Source organism: Brachyistius frenatus, unplaced genomic scaffold, assembly GCF_029030835.1.
Source record: "Brachyistius frenatus isolate BFR_SWC_R1_liver_20210118 unplaced genomic scaffold, ASM2903083v1 Contig_28, whole genome shotgun sequence".
NCBI lineage: Eukaryota > Metazoa > Chordata > Actinopteri > Embiotocidae > Brachyistius > Brachyistius frenatus.
In genome coordinates this window covers 897,388-915,578 of record NW_027210627.1, presented here as the reverse complement: position 1 = coordinate 915,578, position 18,191 = coordinate 897,388, and the positions used below count along the sequence as shown (strand labels likewise).

At 39.6% G+C, this 18,191-nt stretch overlaps 1 protein-coding gene across 1 annotated transcript; it reads left to right on the top strand.

Annotated features, from left to right (window-relative positions):
• Positions 1-130: 130 nt before the first annotated feature.
• Positions 131-15,408, top strand: LOC138621032 (solute carrier family 35 member F5-like). The gene is made up of 16 exons (XM_069698765.1): positions 131-313; positions 676-797; positions 1,978-2,119; positions 3,033-3,182; positions 3,455-3,517; positions 3,613-3,694; positions 4,343-4,533; positions 5,445-5,526; positions 5,692-5,779; positions 7,393-7,457; positions 7,598-7,702; positions 7,874-8,033; positions 8,221-8,311; positions 8,651-8,805; positions 11,570-11,670; positions 12,758-15,408. Exons 3-15 carry the CDS (start codon positions 1,985-1,987, stop codon positions 11,649-11,651), a joined length of 1,449 nt encoding a protein of 482 aa, XP_069554866.1. The 5' UTR covers positions 131-313; positions 676-797; positions 1,978-1,984; the 3' UTR covers positions 11,652-11,670; positions 12,758-15,408.
• The last annotated feature ends 2,783 nt before the right edge of the window (positions 15,409-18,191 follow it).

Below are 18,191 nucleotides of genomic sequence, written 5' to 3'. Positions count from 1 at the left end.
GAAGTAAAATTCCCCCAAAATGTATTACAAAAATATAAAAGGACAATAATTTTGACTTCAGTACTAAATGTCAAAAGTCTTTATTCGCCTTTTTACGAGTTCTCGTTCGCGTCTTGAAGACAACATTTCCCAGAAGTCTCCGCGCCATAAGTGATGTCACCTGATAATAAGGAAGAGCGGGTGTGCTAATGTTTACAACCGTTGGGCTTGTAATCATTTCATCGTAAAAACTGTGAGTTTGTCAACATTTCCGCAGCATGTGAAATGGCATAATGCTCATGGTGCAGACTCAACGACTTCCCCTCGCAGTCAGGTAAGAAAAAAAAACGACTTTTATTGCGCGTTTGTTTGCTCGCTTGGCGAAATCAAGCTCGTTAGCACGTAGCTCGTTAATAGATAAACAAGCAGCTCGACGCAGCGCAGCGACCTGCAGCGTCGACGGGACAAATGAAGTGTGACTGAACGTGAACGTCTGTCGGTGAACTTCAGGGAACTTCACATTCAATTACAACCTCGAGCATCACGTCCGTTTCGCTGATTTCAGGATCTGAAGCTGAATCTGACGTCGTGCACAGCTGGCACCGAGCTGGCGGAGAGTCGCGTTTATTCCTGGTTTAAATACAAATAAATAAATAAAAAAAGAGTTACATTTGTGCTTTCTTTTCGTTGTTGCAGGTTTTTGTCAGCCGTGAGCACCTGTCTGGTCTCGACTCTCTCTGGGTTACACAGTGAATCTGAGCTGACATCTGGAAAGACCAGGGGAAACGATTCAGAGTCTACATTTTGCAGGCGACCAGGTGTGCATCTGTCTTACTGAGATCAACTATTCTGTACAAAATACTGCTGCTAGGATATAAACCGAGGCAAGAAGATGTGATGTTTTCACCCCTGTTCTTATTTCACTGCTTTTGGCTTCCTAGACGAGACAACCAGGATTGGTATTAGTATTACACAGACTTGCACCTTCCTACTCATCACCTCTAGTGACTCCTCGCCCACCAGCTGGGGCTCTACTCTCATAATGTCCACCTCCTGACTATTCAAAAAATATGTAAAACATCAGTAGGTGGTTGGGTTTCCTCTTACCGAGCCCCTCCACTGTGGAAGCGTCTTCCTGCTCACATTTGAGAGTCTAACTCGGTTGATTTCATTAAAATTAAACTCAGAACTCATCTTCACTAATCAGCCTTCAGCATCTTTTAGTTCGCCTGACATACTAAACTGTGGTCAACAGTTTTCTAGTCAATCGATGTGTGCAAGGTTAGGATAGTAGTATACATGTGCTTTTGTTATTTGTTGTCTCTATTTCGTATGTTTTTGTATGTTTTGCTGACGCTGGCTATTGATTGTTTGATTGCATGTATTGTGTGTGTCGAATATTCCCTTTGTGATGTTTTGTACGTGGTTTAGCTCACTTCCACGTTTTTTTTTTTTTTAGTTTTTTGCTGATGTTGCTCAATGTTGTTTTTATTATTTACAGCACTTTGAGTCTTGGGCTATAATGAACTGTGATTTTACTTGAATTGATTATTGAAGTGTGCAAAGGATAACCACACGTAGCCTTTTCTCTTGATGTATCGTCTGTTACCTTTCATTTACTTACCCCACGTGTGGCCTGAAAGAGTTTCACTGAAAAACATTGTTTATTCCCGAGCAAGAAACAGTCTGACAGATCTGCACCGGCGGTGGTTGTCATGTTTACCTGCATGACTACAGAGACCTTGATGATGTCAATTTAAAAAGGCTGCAGCTGATGTCATTGTTGATCAACTTGGTGATTCTTTTCTTGTTTAGTCAATAGTTACATTAGATTATAATACATAGAATTGACTAACTATTAGTAGTTGTAATATTGCTGTGTGTCAAATCAGTTTCATATAAAGGTAATTTACTAATTAATGACTTTCTGATTTGAGCATTAATCAGCAGATTTGTGAGTTTCTCCTGTTCATGTTTAATCTGTAAATCTCTCTTCAGTGTCCCGATGGAGTGGGTGTTCATCATGAACCGGATGAGCTCTCAGGGCAGCACTGCGGCCCAGCGGAGGCGGATGGCCCTCGGGGTGGTGATACTCCTGCTGGTGGATGTCATCTGGGTGGCCTCCTCGGAGCTGACCTCAGTAAGGACTTTGCCTCAGTCAGTCAGTCACATTTCCACACCTGCTGCTGCCAGGTGTGCTGCAGTGTAAGATGACACCACTGTCAGAGACAAAGAGACACGAGGACGCAGATGTAGTCAGAGTGCATGGAGATGTGGTGGGATCAGCAGGCAGTGGTGGGAACTCGTAATATTTATTTGGATTTAGTGCAGCAGTGTTTGACACAAGTTTGATCAGACAGATGGATGTACTGAAGTAAAAAGTTCAATGATTCCTTTTGAAATGCCGTAAAGCGAATGTATCAAGTGTCCCATTATGCCGGCACTCTCCTCCCCTGCTCTTAGAAAAATGTTACATTAGAAGCTATTTATTAGTTTGTTTGTTCGCTTTTCTAATGTTTATGAGTTTATTTGGAGTTTGGATGACTTTATATTTTGCTTAATTCCAACTCGATATTAATAATATTCTCTTTTACTAGTTATTTGTTTAATGGCATCAATTGCTTGTTGAGTTTTGGTTAACGAGTATTTTATTTAGTGTGTGTTTGTTTTGTTAACTGGGTAACACGAAGGGCATCTGAGGCTATTTCGGTACATAAGACTTTGTTGGACCTTTGAGAGGCCACAGGAAACATGATTACTTTGTTCTACAGTTTGCTGCTTCTTTTGGATAAATAAATCGTAAACCACATCCCCATGATGCATCAGTGGCGTTTTTGGTTTGTTTTTTAGGTCATAACAGCCACTACAATATTTTCCCTGATAAACTATAAATGCAAAAGAAAATTAAAGTGCATGAGAGGAAAAAAACTGAGTTCAAAGGTATTTCAGTTGGTATTGTAAAACCAGATATTGTATCTTGAGGGTGCAATCAGACACTTTCCAACAACATGTGTTACTTACTTAACAGTTTTCTTCTCTTTTTATTCCTGTAGTACATTTTCAAGCGACAGGAGTACAACAAACCTTTCTTCAGCACGTTTACCAAGACGTCCATGTTCGTGCTGTATTTGCTGGGTTTCCTGCTGTGGCGGCCCTGGAGGCAACAGTGCACCGGCACTCTGAAACGCCGGCACGCCGCGTTTGTAAGTAGTTTAACCACACTTTTACTTTTGACTCAAAGAATGAACGGATCAAAGGTCAAAGGTCACCCCACGTCTGTTACATCTAAAACAAACGTCCTCACAAAACACGTTTGTGGCTGTAACTCAAGAATTCATAAACTAATTTGTAAAAAAAAAAACAATCTCAAACAAATGTCTATTTGGATAAAATGGTTAAATGATTACAGAAATTCAGAGTGTGAATTCTTGGTTTTGTTCTGTAAGTTGATGGTTTTGAACTGTTTATTCTGCAGTTTGCTGATGCCGAGGCCTACTTTGCATCCTGCACCACTGACACCACTGTGAACAACTGTTTGGTACGTAGTTTTAATTGCAGAGAAAACTCTGACTGCAGAATACTTGAGTGTGTTACCTCCTGACTGACGGTGACGTTTGTCTTTGTGTCTCGCAGAGTGAACCGCTGTACGTGCCAGTGAAGTTCCAGGACGTACCTACCGAGCACTCCAACTATTTAATCGGAGACTGTGAATCTTGTGAGTATCAATCTGCTGTCGTTATTGTTACAAAAGAAGTACCATGATGCATATTTGTATGTAGAACTCAGGCAGGTGTTGACTGAGATGTGATTGGATACCTCATCATGTCTGAACAATAGAGGGCAGCAGCGAGCTGTGAAAATAGACAGTTTACAGCCAGTAAGAGAGAAACCCCTCTCACCTTTTAGGCAACCTTTAGACTTCTTTTCTTTTGTCCCGTTTCTGTTTTTCACATTTGTCATTAAGAAGAACAAAACTATGATCAAATGTCTGAGCTCTATGTCACTGAGCAGTTGAATAATGTGTTGATTCCTTTGGCTTTTCCTCATTTTTAAGTAGTTAGGTTAGGTAATTCCCTTCTGAAAAGTTGTCTGACCTCGATTCTAAGTCCATATTTGTCCAAATTCTCACATAAAATTTCAAGAGAGTTTATAAGAGTTTCTGGTGTGATTTAACTCCAGTGGTTCATATTTATTGGCACGTGTTGAAAATGCAGCATTAGAGCCTAATGACGCTGAAATTTAATACAATAAAATGATGGTTTTGCTGCAAATACAAAATTACTTAGTTTTTCTGTTTTAGCATTTAAATAAAACCTGTTTTTCCCTGCATGAATTCCTTCCTCTCTCTGCTTCTCACTCGCAGCTTCTAAAAAGCAGCGGGTGCGTTTCAGTAATGTCATGGAGGTGCGTCAGCTGCCCTCCACTCAAGCCCTGGAGGCCAAGCTGTCCCGCATGTCCTACCCGGCCGCCAAGGACCACGAGGCCATGCTGCGCACTGTCGGCAAGCTAACCATCACAGATGTGGCTAAAATCAGCTTCTTCTTTTGCTTTGTGGTGAGTAGAACAGCTTGGAGTTAGCAACGCGGTATGAGATTATTGTATTTACTTAACCTGTCAATGGTTAGAGATGGCACTCAGAAAGGTTTTCAGCCACATGAAATACTATACTATACTATACTATACTATACTATACTATACTATACTATACTATATAGAAAATACTGTCATGTTAAGACCTTTATTATTTCATTAACTTTATATTTTAAAGACAAAAAGCACACGTTTTTATGGGGGTTTCAGCGTCATTATTTTAAAAGCCTCCAGTCTCCAGTTATTGAAATAAAATTATATAGTATATAATATAAAATAAGATTTAAATAAGTTGAAGCCCAGTGTGCCTCCTACCATAGAGACGAGGTCAACATCTCGTATGTGGTTGGACTGTGTGTGTAACACCAGAGAGATTTTAATTTGAAGTCGCATAAGAGGAGAAACAAGTGAAGCAGAACGAGGGGAGATCGTCCACTAGTTAATCAGCAGGGAATGGTGACGTTCTCTTTGACAGATTAAAAAAAAAAAAAAATAGGTGGTTAAATACACCTGGCTGGTCCTCCCAAGTAAAGTCTATGTGTGGGAAACACTGGACACTTTATTGGCAGTTTTCAGAATCACACCGAAAACTAGAACGTCAGAGATTGAAGAGTGAGTTGAATTACAACTTCTAAAAGTTTTATGTTTTCCCCTGGATATGGCAAACTAAAGGAAACTAAAGACCTACTTTCTTTAATCTGCCTTTTAGTTTGGAGTAATGTTAACCATCTGGGTTTTTAAGTGTTTGTTTTTTTTTCTCCTGGTGTTTATTCTGTTTAATTGGCTTACATTAATTGCTTTTTTAAACACTGTTTACACAATATTTAGAAGTGTTGGTACATATTATCACATGTCTGCCTGTGTTTGTCTTCCAGTGGTTCCTGGCCAACCTGTCCTACCAGGAAGCTCTGTCCGACACGCAGGTCGCTATTGTCAACATTTTGTCTTCCACTTCAGGTGACTCTTCTTCTCTCTGTAGACTTTCCTTCAAATAAATAAAATGTAAAGACTGACACGCCTATGACAGGTATAAAGGAAAATATCGTGATATATATCTCTCAACCGTTTCATCCTCAGTTTTCTGACTAAACTAAATGTCCTCTGTCACATCTCCCTCTTCAGGCCTGTTTACACTCATCCTAGCGGCCATATTTCCCAGTAACAGCAGCGACCGCTTCACCTTGTCCAAACTGTTAGCTGTGGCCCTGAGGTAAGGCTCAATCGAAGTGGCGAGAAGGGCGTGCTGGGAATTTTTGGGCGCTTGGTGTAGATTTACAAAAGTAAACGTGTTGTTTCATGTTGTTTTTGTCAGCCTTTGTGCTTTTCATCTCGATTTGTGTTTTCTAAAAAGTGGTTCAGCCCCTTTGAGAAAGTTGCTTGTGGTTGAAATTCATGAATGTTTGCGGACGTGTCCTTTTAAATAAGATGAACACTGTTGGTGTAGTTCATTCCTCCCGGCTTGTCGTTGTTGTATTTCCTTCTCCAAGCACCTCATGCATGCGTCGACCAAATCCAAACCTTTACTTGTTGAGTATCGTTCCCTGCAGATCTGAACTCACCACACTGATCAGAGTTCGACCCAGTCATATTAATTTCCCCCTACTTTAATTGTGCATTTTGATTTATGACTGAATTAAATCAAATCACTCGTAAGATCTGTAACTATTCTTCTGTCCTTTTTATCTGGTACAGACCAAAATATATCTCATCAGCTCCAGCCAGATTTCCACAAGCATTTTTAGGGACAACAAAAAAATTCACAATCGCTAGTGGATAACCTGGAATTGTTTTTGTGAACCTGATCTTCTTCTAGCATCACATTTAGTACTGAATTTAACCTTGGAGCACAAGACTTCTTGAAGTCTTCTTTTTCCAAGATGTTTTTCTTAAAATGTTAATTTTAAACATTTAAATAAGAGTAGTTTGACTTTAGCTTGTTAGCTTAAGTTAGCAAACAAACTGGAATGTGTGGAAATAGTTAACCCGAGTCTCTTCAAAGTGCAGAAATCTGCCTTCAAGCGCCTCCAAAGCTCACTGATTATCACATCATATTTCTTTTGTTTGCTGTGTAACTGCTTTTTGATTGTTCTACTTTCATCCTAAAAATTTGAAATAACACGGTGGGGCGGGAGGTGCTTTATTTTGATGTGTCTGACTGCGGTTAAACGAACTCACCTCTACTGATGTTTCATATTTTTCACTGCTCGTAAACAAGCTTTAGATTGTACAGTCATGTTTGAGTCTTTTTATTTTTTCAGAATGAAAATAATCTTGAGTGTGAATTTGTTTTCGCGCCATTAAGTGTCACTAATTCGTTAATTTTCAATGCAAAGTCGAGATGAGATGTTTCTGTCATAAACACGTGACCTTAACTTCTGCCACTGTAGTTGAGGTAAAGGAAATATTTACAGCGCTGTTATAATTAGTTAAGTTTGGCATTACTCGCTTAAGTTGTCCTAATAAAGACATCGAGAGGTTGTGTTTTGTTGGTTAATGTCAAGTTGTAATAACAAAGGACATCTCTTCGTTCGGAGCCCGGCTGACTGTTTTCATCGTTTCCAAACTTTATGCATAAATATTTTAACTGTGTGCTTGATTTTATCCAAACTGATCGCATACCGGTCTCTAGTCGCTGTAAAATGTGAAAGAAAAGCCGTCACTTTGTTTTTTAATTGTCATGTAACAATTTTCTCATCTAGCTCATGAATAGTACAGCTGTCTAATACTTTCTGTGTTTCTTGTTTTTGCTTTTCAGCTTTAAAAAACAAATTGGTTCCCTTGTATGTTTACTTGTCAGTTTCATTGGGTATCTCTCTTGTTTAGCATGGGGGGGGTTGCCCTCGTGAGCCTCTCCAGCATGGACAACCCCGATGAGAAAGGTGTCATAGGTAACCATAGAGACGGCGAGTATCTTGTCTCTTTTTTTATTTTTGTTGTTGTTGAAAATAAACATTGACACTCCTGACCAGGAGAGTTAAATTAGTATGCTGTGAAGACATCTTTCTGAGTGAATTAAATGTTGTGGAAGGTTCCCTGTGGTCGCTGGCCGGGGCGATGCTGTACGCCGTCTACATCGTAATGATCAAGAGACGAGTGGATCGGGAGGATAAGCTGGACATCCCAATGTTCTTTGGTAAGCAAATACTCAAGGAAGACAACTGTTTAAAGGACGAGGTCCAGGCTTTTTCAAATCATCCCGTTATTTCAGTTTTTAATCTATGAACTAAAACGCTCAGTGAGCAGAAAAACTAGAGACACCTGCACGTTGCAGTCGTCTAAGCCGGAGCTGCTGTGTGTCTCTCAGGGTTTGTGGGTCTGTTCAACCTGCTGCTGCTGTGGCCCGGCTTCCTCCTGCTCCACTACACGGGCTTCGAGGCCTTCGAGCTTCCCAGCCAGCTCGTGTGGACGTACATCCTCATAAACGGCCTCATCGGAACCGTTCTCTCGGAGTTCCTCTGGCTCTGGTGAGTCGGCTGATGCGAAAAATGTTTGGGGTCCAAATCATGAGCTTTTTAAATTTTCATAACCTCACTTGAGCAGTTTTCTGGACTGAAATTTCCACTTGACTTATGTGTTGTATTTAAAAATAAATAAATAAAAAAAAAGAAGTAATTTTCTAACTTGTAATTCTTTTTTTTGTTTTTAAATTAGGGGCTGTTTCCTGACATCCTCTTTAATCGGGACTCTGGCCCTGAGCCTCACCATCCCGCTCTCTATTATGGCAGATATTTGCATGCAGAAGGTAAGTTTCCCGCCGCAGCTACTTAACAATAAGAGACAAAGTTTAAAATGAAGCTCTAGATAATGTTTATTCAGGATCAACAAGACTCCAAGTGGAAGAAAATTAGAGTTTGAAGAGATAATAAAAAGAAGAATTTGGGTAATGTATTAATTTTGGGCACTGAAGAGTGTCTTAAAAGAGATTCTGTACTGTTTGTCATATTTATTTTCACAGAAATGATTTCAAACTGTTAATCTTGTGACATCAGTAAGTATTCATGAACTGGGATCTTCCGTACTTTGTTAAATGTTAACATGTATTTACAAATGACTGTAAAAGACTTTATGTGTGTTTTGACAGGTACGCTTCTCGTGGTTATTTTTTGCCGGGGCGGTCCCCGTCTTCCTCTCCTTCTTCATCGCCACGCTCCTATGTCACTACAACAACTGGGACCCGGTGCTGGTGGGGCTGAGGAGAGTTTACGCCTTCATTTGCAGAAAACATCGGATCCAGAGGTACGGTCCACACTGTCTGATTCCACAGAGGGTAACACACACACACACACACACACACACACACACACACACACACACACACACACACACACACACACACACACACACACACACACACACACACACACACACACACACTGTGGAACTTATCAGTGACTAAGACAACATTAATGGAAAAATAAGTTGAACTTTTAGAGATGTTTGAATACAGCAACACGGCATCAAAGGTCCCTGCATGCGACTTTGTTACAAGGTGTTGATGGCATAATTTGGCATGATGGCGTCTGCTGTTTGATGTATATTTATAAACTGTTAAATGACGCGAGAGGAATTAAACTGAATGTAATCACAAAGGCGACCAATTACTAATAAAGAAAAAAAAAAAAAAGTAATTTCCTTATTAGTCACAGGGAGCCTTTATTTGTGTAGAGTCATGTTGCAGACGTCAGATGTGGTTACCATGGCATTGTAGAGGGCAAACAGGTGCACATGCTTAATGGGTGAAAATGCTGCTTCCATTGTCTGATAAAGGCAAATGGAAGATCTTCTCTCACACACACACACACACACACACACACACACACACACACACACACACACACACACACACACACACACACACACACACACACACACACACACACACACACACACACACACACACTGCGTCAGCCATGTTGGTGTTCTCCCACTCAAAAACAGGCTACGTGCACATGCTAACATACCCACTGTTGCAAGTCATATATACTTTAATGTAATGTTTTTGTCTGTTGTTAGTTTGCTTAGTCGTGAGATGGATTGTGTACATAATGTTAAGACTCCATTTGTAAAGAGAACAGGGGCAGAACCAACAGAGGGCGCTCTTCAACAGTGTAACTGTGGAGTATTCAGTGGCGTTATCTCACTTCCTGTTGGGTTTAAATATTACATTCCTGTTTTGTTTGATGCTGGCAGCCTTTGTAAATGTACAAACCTTTGATATTAAGTTAAATTGAATAATATGCTTAATTTCTTCAGTTATGAATGTGTGTAATTTAAAGTTGGGTTAATCCAAGTGAACTACGGGTTCACAGTCGAGTCGTGAGTTTTCCACTGCAGGTGGACTGATACTGGATTTTCGGGGCCAACACAGATATTAGGGAGTAAAACAAAACAAAACAAAAAATCCAATCCAGACATATCGCTTGATATTCTTTATACAGTGTATATACAATATATATAAAAACACTTCTTTAAAAAAAAAAAAAAGATCCCTCATCCCTGTTATATCAAACACTCTTGACACAGATATGCAATGGATGCAGGCTATTTTACAGTATATGGTCCACTGATATTAGTGCTCTGACAAATTAAACTTGATGAATTATTATAAATAACTATTTAAAAAAACCCACAAATAAAACAATTTCTAATTTATCTTACATTTGATTGACATGAGCTGTGACACTGTTTACACAAAAACAAGTTTGTAAACTTTTCAAGTAAAAGTTCGTACACTTTTCTAACAAGCCCACTAGGCAGCTCTCATTCAAAACAAAACAAAAACCAACGGGAACAGAAACTGATTTCATTCTGCGACCTTAAGCAACTTCTTCTGTAAAAGAAAAAAAAGAAAGAACGTTTCTATCGGTGTATATTGGACACCTTATACGCCGATTCTAAAATATATGTGATCCAATATCGGCCAAGAAATCATCCGGCCTCTATTCTCTATTATAGATAAGTGCTGTGTGCTTTTCGATGCCTTGAACTAAGTAATTAACATGAAGTGAAGAAATACTGCCGTCCTTTTAACGGCATTCTGACCAATGCACCGGGGCAAATGTCAGTCCTAAAGATTCCTCATTGTACTCCAACAATCTTCTTCCATTTCTCTACTAGCTGTGGAACTTATCAGTGACTAAGACAACATTAATGGAAAAATAAGTTGAACTTTTAGAGATGTTTGAATACAGCAACACGGCATCAAAGGTCCCTGCATGCGACTTTGTTACAAGGTGTTGATGGCATAATTTGGCGTGATGGCGTCTGCTGTTTGATGTATATTTATAAACTGTTAAATGACGCGAGAGGAATTAAACTGAATGTAATCACAAAGGCGACCAATTACTAATAAAGAAAAAAAAAAAGTAATTTCCTTATTAGTCACACGGAGCCTTTATTTGTGTAGAGTCATGTTGCAGACGTCAGATGTGGTTACCATGGCATTGTAGAGGGCAAACAGGTGCACATGCTTAATGGGTGAAAATGCTGCTTCCATTGTCTGATAAAGGCAAATGGAAGATCTTCTCACACACACACACACACACACACACACACACACACACACACACACACACACACACACACACACACACACACACACACACACATTTCAGGAAGTGAGTGGCTGATTTAAATGGTTTTCAGCCTGTGTTTTAATTTTTTTTCAAAAAAGTTAAAGCTTTAAAAGTTTTAAAAAGAAAGTGGGTTGTTGTTGTGTTATGTGTGTGTGTGACCTAAAGAAAATGAATTGACCCGACACACTTAAAAGTCTTCCATTCTCACAGGAATAATGGACTCCACTTGTAGCTCGCAGCTTTGCTAAGTTAAGTCTGTAATCAGATGTACATGTTCGGCTGACTAACCTCTCTGCGGCAGTTACGCGCTCCGTTCTTCTGTGAATGCTCGTTCCCCCGTTCGGTGAGGGGTGATTATAATAATGGCGGTTGTCACGGTGACGACTGTGATGGTGATCGACAGCCCGTTCTCTCTTTCGCCGCAGATTGCCAGACGACAGCGAGCAGTGTGAAAGCCTTATTCCTCTACACACCGTCTCCCCCAGCGAAGGAAGCTTCTGTTCGTGATCCAGCCGTCAAACACGACGTAAATGACGACTCAGCCGTTTTCCGGCTTGCGTGTTGTTGACCCGTGTGTTTGTATGATTGTGTGATGTTGCGTGTGTAAATGTGAACACGCATAAATCAACAGGGTTCATTGAGTCGTGCACTTAATATATATATAAAAAAAAAAAAAGAACTAAAAGGGGAGTCTTCTCTATAGAATATGTTATTAAAATATTTCAGGGCATTTCACAACATTGTTATTGATATGTTAAAATACTGAAATATGTTTCATTAATGATGTCGGGAAAACGCAATTGCAACAAAAAAAAGTGTTTGTACTGTTAATCGTAACGGTCTGATGACCATTGTTGTCATTGTTCCATCACGTCAATAAGTTGGAATATTCACGTTATCGCGATATGAATTTTATAAATATAAATATATATTAGAGGGTGTTGTTTTAATTTGAAGCTCACCAGACTTCTTCAGCCCTCTCCTCATCTCTGCTTGAGGCAGACATCGTGAGGTTACATTAGCGGGTGCTCATGCATTGTGGGTAATGTTAGGCGGCAGGCTCTGACGAGGAGGAAGAGACCGCTGAACTAACTTTAACTATCGGCTCTGTTTTAACGCTCTAAGTTTACAAATAAGTGACTTTTAGAGCTCTAACGCATCAAACAAGTGCTTTTGTGTCCAAATCCGTTTTTTTTGCTGGTTTAACTTTGTTTTGGGCGTAACGTGGAATAATTCAGAGTATCATCTCGTTTTAGGGGGAAAAAAAACAAAAACAAACGTCTCTGCAGAGGAAACAGATCTGCACGTGTGCAGATTGAACAGACTGAATACACAATAATAATGTTTAACACTGCAATCTTGATCTTTTGAATGTTTTGCATGCTTCATGTCCCTGAGTGTGTAATAAGCAAAGTGTACGTGTTGTGCACCCGCTAATGTTGCAGCATGTTACTGTCTTAACAATGAGTCCTTTAAAATAACTAACATACAGTAATCGCACAAATTGCTTTCTGCTGCTTCAAGATACCAATGCAGCAACATTTAACTTTCACAATGTACTTTACTTTGTTCCACTATATTTTCTCCTAATTCGTTCTTATTTGTCTCCCAAGGTGGCCAACGTGGATCTCACTAAGCTGACAATCTGGAAGATTCCAGAGACATTGAAGTGCCTCCTATTGAATCTATTTATTTTCTACAGTGTTGACATGACCCCATCCATTTCTACAAGCTCCTTTTTACTTTCACATCTTAGTCTGCGTCGACTGGAACTCTGTTTTTACTTCTTTTCCGTGTCAAAGATCCTTCACGGTACTCGAGGTGCTGGACATTATCCATCAATACTATAGTGTCATGTGCCCAAATGAAACGGTACACGTTGAACTCGCCCACAACACTAACAGAGGAGGAGTGGCTGTGTTATTTTTAAGGAGATGAATCAAAGGAGAGGACTTCCACTGTTGCCGCTGAAGTAACGGACGTTGGTGTGGTTGTCCACGAGCCTTTTCTGAAGCCTTGCTGCTCTTTCGTGAAGTGTGTCTTTGTGAAGCGGACACAACGCCTCCGAAAGTTTAGAGGCTGTTTCTGTTGCCCACGAATCGGGCTCAGCACAGTGATGCACACGGAGCAGGTGGAAGCTTTAACTTTTAGAAGTAAGTATTCCAAGTCATGTCTCTTGATCAACATCAGCACCTGAGTTGCTCATGTTTGTGACCGCTGGTACATTTTTGATTTCGCCATCATGGACCTGAAACTTGAGCAGAGAAACATCACATTTTGTCAACATGTTTGGGGAACAGATAAAACGTTGCAGGGAGCCACATGTGGTGAGCGTGCGTGGCGGGGTGAGACGGTTGTGGTGTTAAACTTGCGTGTTGTCATGCTGGAAAACCAAAGTACCATCGCACCATTTGCAGTGAATGTTTTCCCTCGGACGCCGGAGACTTTCTGAAGCATTTCATTCATCTCTGTTGCGGATTCCCGGTTTGACGTGCACTCTCTGCTCAAGTTTCAGGTCCGTGGTGAATTCAAAAACGCACACATGCCACTGCTCACAAAAGCGTGTGTGATTCAGGTGCTGATGTTGATATAGCGACGTAACTTGGAGTACTTAATAATGAAGGCTACAGCTTCCCCCCCCCCCCATACACATTACATTACAGGGATTCGTTCGAGCACAACAGGAACCGTCTCAAAACATTTGGATCGAAACCTTTTATACAGTTTATTCAAAGTTGGCTTTTGAAGGAGAAATTCTGCTTTTTTGTTCTCGCAGATCAAACCAGATTTTTTTCTGTGGTATTATGGACAAGGCACCTCCTTCATCTGTAAACTGCAACGCTGACACGACTCTCAGCACCTTTGCTTTTACATGTTAGTGCTGTTTGGAGTGTCACGGTAGTATTTTTTTTTTTTTTTTTTTTTACTGTCACACAGATTTCTGGGAGCTCTGGTGTGATGAAGTCACACTATACGACTGCATTGTTTTCATGACCAGTAATCGGGCAGAACTGGAAATGTAGTACACTAAGGATTTCATGGTACCCCGCCTGGGCAGCTCGGGTCATCAGAGAGTGACCTCTCTGTGTCTTGTGAGAAACTACAATTCTTTGAGGCACTGTCCTGAAGGGATTTGACATTTCAGCAGGACAATATCCTCCCTTTTCTTTGTTCCACCTGGGACTAGTCTTTGTTTTCTTTCATAAGTGTGACATCAAACACGAAGAACAATGGAAAAGAAAGCATCCCATCCTTCATATGAACGGCTCTCTCGTTCCCCTCCTGTTGGTCTTGACAGTGCTGGATCGTGAAGACAAACTGTGACGGAGACATAAGACAAGCCTCCCCGCAATAAGCTAAAAACCGCTTCACTGCAATAACGAGCAGTTTCCTTTTCAAAACTGGGTGTAAATACTGTACACAGGGAAACACGGACATGCTATTGATGTTTTATTTGTGAAATTCAAATGACCACTACAGATTTATCTTGAGATGTATCAGAAAATATTTAATGTATCATTGTAAAGACTTTGCACCGCAGCCAAAATTCACTTTTACTTGCAGCTGAGATTATTTCACACCACCTGGACTGTATGTGATTTTCTTTTTATAAGTTAAAAGATGATTTATTTACTTTGCTTGTGATTCAATGTGAGGACATGAAGCATTTCTTTTAGCAGCCTCGGTGTCGGTCACGTAATCCGTTATGTAAATACTACAGGTGAAGGTGAAAGTTCCTCCACTCATCCTGTCAAGGTGTTTGTACATCTTCATGGAGAGCTTTTTGTTGCACTCGTCGTATCAAGTGGAAGAAGTAATAACCGTGAAGTTAAATTAACAAATTGAGCACTTTAAGTGACAGATAGCAAACGGTTTTGTTCGTGTTCATTGCACTTACTGTGTTTTTGCCAATCAGTCCCTCCTTCTGTCACAATGGCAGGTATGGAAGTTTTTTTCTTTACCGATGGTTCGATTTTAAGTGTCCCGAAACAACACTATCGTCTTTCCTCTTTTATCAGTGGTGCTTGTGGAATCACGGATATGATTATTTTCTTTCTCAGGTTTATTTTGTCTTGTTTTTATTGTCTGAGTGATTTCGTTGTTTGTTTTAAGTGTCATCAATGAGGATACAATCTTAAGCGAAAGGCCCAGAAAAGGCTGCGATAATAACTTCCTTTTTATCGACAGAAGCTCTTGAGTGATCTCATTATTTTGCAAGTCTGTTTTCATACTTCAGTGCACTATTAAAACATATCTTTTTAAATCTGTGTTAAGTGGTGCTTCTCCTCAGAGCCTTATTTGTTTTGAGTGTTTATGTTGAGATGTGTCAGGAGAGCAGGAATTTGTCTGTGTTTGTGGTTTGTGTCTGGTCTTCTCATCTCTCCAGATACATCTGTTGTGGCATGAAAGGGTTGCTGACATACAGAGGTAATGGTAAGTAACATTTTGAATGTTGGTCTCCAGTAATGTGTTTACTTTGTGTTTTTGGCAGAGTTTGTTCAGCGTGGGAGCAGCAGCACAAACAGAGACAACGTGAGAGACACTGGATTAGACACTGGATACAGCGAAGACTTATTATCGGTGAATGCTTGTTAGGATGTAAATGTCTATCTCTCTTCTGACTGACAAAACACGCAAAAACAACACTTTTATCCTGATTCATCATTTGTGAAACACTCGCCACTTCAATGAAATAAATCCCCACCTTTTCTTACATGGATTTGCGGGTCGGTTCAGAAAGTATTCAGAGCCCTTTACTTTTTGCAGACTTTAAGGTGTTGTAGGTTTCATTTTAAACAGAATTGTTTCACCCAGTAACCCATAATGACAAAGCAAGTACACGTTTTTGCATTTTTATTAATAATATTTAATATCAGGACAAGAACCAAGTCATGAGGTCCAACAGAATCTACTTAGCTCTGATAAAATGTTGTTTGAGGCAACTGTATGTCAAGAAACATTTTAAATCACCTGCCCTGATTTCATTGAGACTAGATTTGGATTAAAACTAATTCTAATATTTAGAATTAGTAGTGAAATTACACGTCTTGCCTGAATAACTGTCTTTCATTTCGATGGATGTAATGTATACAATGGAAAATTCTGCTTTCATATCACCCTGCACCAAATGGCTTGTTTGCATATATAGCCATAATACTGGAGTGCTGATACTGCCATTATATCATAATGCACAAGCTGTCTCTTTGTCTATTTATCACTGTCCGCCTGCCTGCCACTGCAGAGAGTGTAGTACCTCCATCAAGAAGATTACAAACTGCAAGGACAACTGGAGGTCTTTGCTGGGACCCCCAACAATGGCAGGAGTAAGTGTCGGAGTATCTTTTAGCATTTGCATGTATTTTACTTGGCTATTAAAATTAGGAAAAGGTTTGAGGAGTTAATTCTGAGGTGCATAAATGTTCACAGAGAATCTGAAGAAGACAGGACAGAAAAGATGAAGGAGTTGAAGGACAGCACATCCACTACAGGTAAACGCACACAATTGTGTTTACATTGTAATGTTTTGTGAAACCAATAAATAACACTTGCACTATTGGATATGATTGTTTTTTATTTGTCTTGTATTTTCACACTTGCTTTTTTGTAATTTGCTCTTCTCATTGCTGTAGAATTTATTGCATTTGAACAGTTGCATTTGCCTTTATTGCGGTTGTTGTTGTTGGATCTGATTTTGCAGAATGAATGTTAATAATTGATGCAGCAGTGTTATGGATACTGAATGATGAGATACCGATTGAAAATGTGATCAGAGACAGATGAAGAAAAAGATGAGAATTTTTTTTTGTCAACAGAAGCTCTGCTGAAAGTATTGAAGCATAAAGTAGTCTTTTCAAACAACACTCGCTTTATTAACAAAAATAACTGCTCATTTACATTCAGCAAAGGTTCTGCTCCCTCTCCTCTCACCATCAAGACAGACCACATGCTAGCTAACCGGAAAAAAACAGAAGTGACGGGGTTTGTGGGGAATGTGGTCTTATCATGGGAATGATTCATGTTAACATACTTTTATATACACTTCCAGTTGGAGAAGACTGCACTTATCTAGTAAAAAAAAAATAATAATAATTTGCTCAACTAATAACAGTCGTTGTACCACAAAAAAAACTCTTGTAAAACCCCACAAATTACATCGCAATTTTTTTTTAGAAAAGCCGCCGCAATACATTTTTTTTTATCTTAACAATCCCCCAAAAAGTTGCCAAAATCCTGTAGGGACTGGAGAGAGCTACAATTGATTGCACATCATTCAGAAGGCCAAATTATCGTACAAATCTAATACCCATCTTACATCTGATAACGCTATGTTAGCGTATAGCTCAAAGCACTGCTGTGGTTGGTGAGTAGAGCCTTACAAAGCGGCTAAGATGACTGTAGACGTTGTTTTTCTTTATGAACTATTGGTTGCAAATTAAGATTATTTTTACTCATTATAAAAGGACCTATTTGGTCAATAAAACAAAAATGAAGAGAGAAGAGCTTGTCATGCTTTTCAATAGCAGACTGGGCTGAAAAGACTGCTTCTTTCATGGTATCAAGCCCCTTATACACACATTCACCTCTGGGATTCACTGCCACTGCATGTCATTTAGAGATTTATTTAAAAATGATGCTTGAAATACTCTCTTTCATAATGTTTGAAAACATTCCAGATAGCTTTTGTATTCCTTGCAGCGTACGGTACCTCATGATGAATATGAATTCAGATAATAAAGGCCAGTCTGAGCCGTAGGACAGCTCTTGTGATGCAGAGTGCCTGCAAACTCTGCCTGCCTTGCAATCATATGAGATTTCATATCAAATTTATAGACTTGTGACTCTAACCATAACATAAAGCAGCAGCCTTTAGGTCTTGAGGGGTATTGGGTATATTTTCTCTTTAATTTTCTTGTTTTCAGTTTGTCAATTTCCCATAATTTCTTAAATGGTTTTGAGTTCATCTAATTTTCGAATTTTTACTTCTGTTGAATTATTTGCCAAATTCGAACAACAAAATATTTTACATAACGAATACTTTGAATGATG

Bases quoted from the DNA above. Each gene is read 5' to 3' on its own strand.
- LOC138621032 (XM_069698765.1), top strand. From the start codon at position 1,985: ATGGAGTGGGTGTTCATCATGAACCGGATGAGCTCTCAGGGCAGCACT. The intron at 3,518-3,612 runs GTACGTAGTTTT...TGTGTCTCGCAG, and splicing joins CCACTGTGAACAACTGTTTG to AGTGAACCGCTGTACGTGCC. The intron at 8,312-8,650 runs GTAAGTTTCCCG...GTGTTTTGACAG, and splicing joins CAGATATTTGCATGCAGAAG to GTACGCTTCTCGTGGTTATT.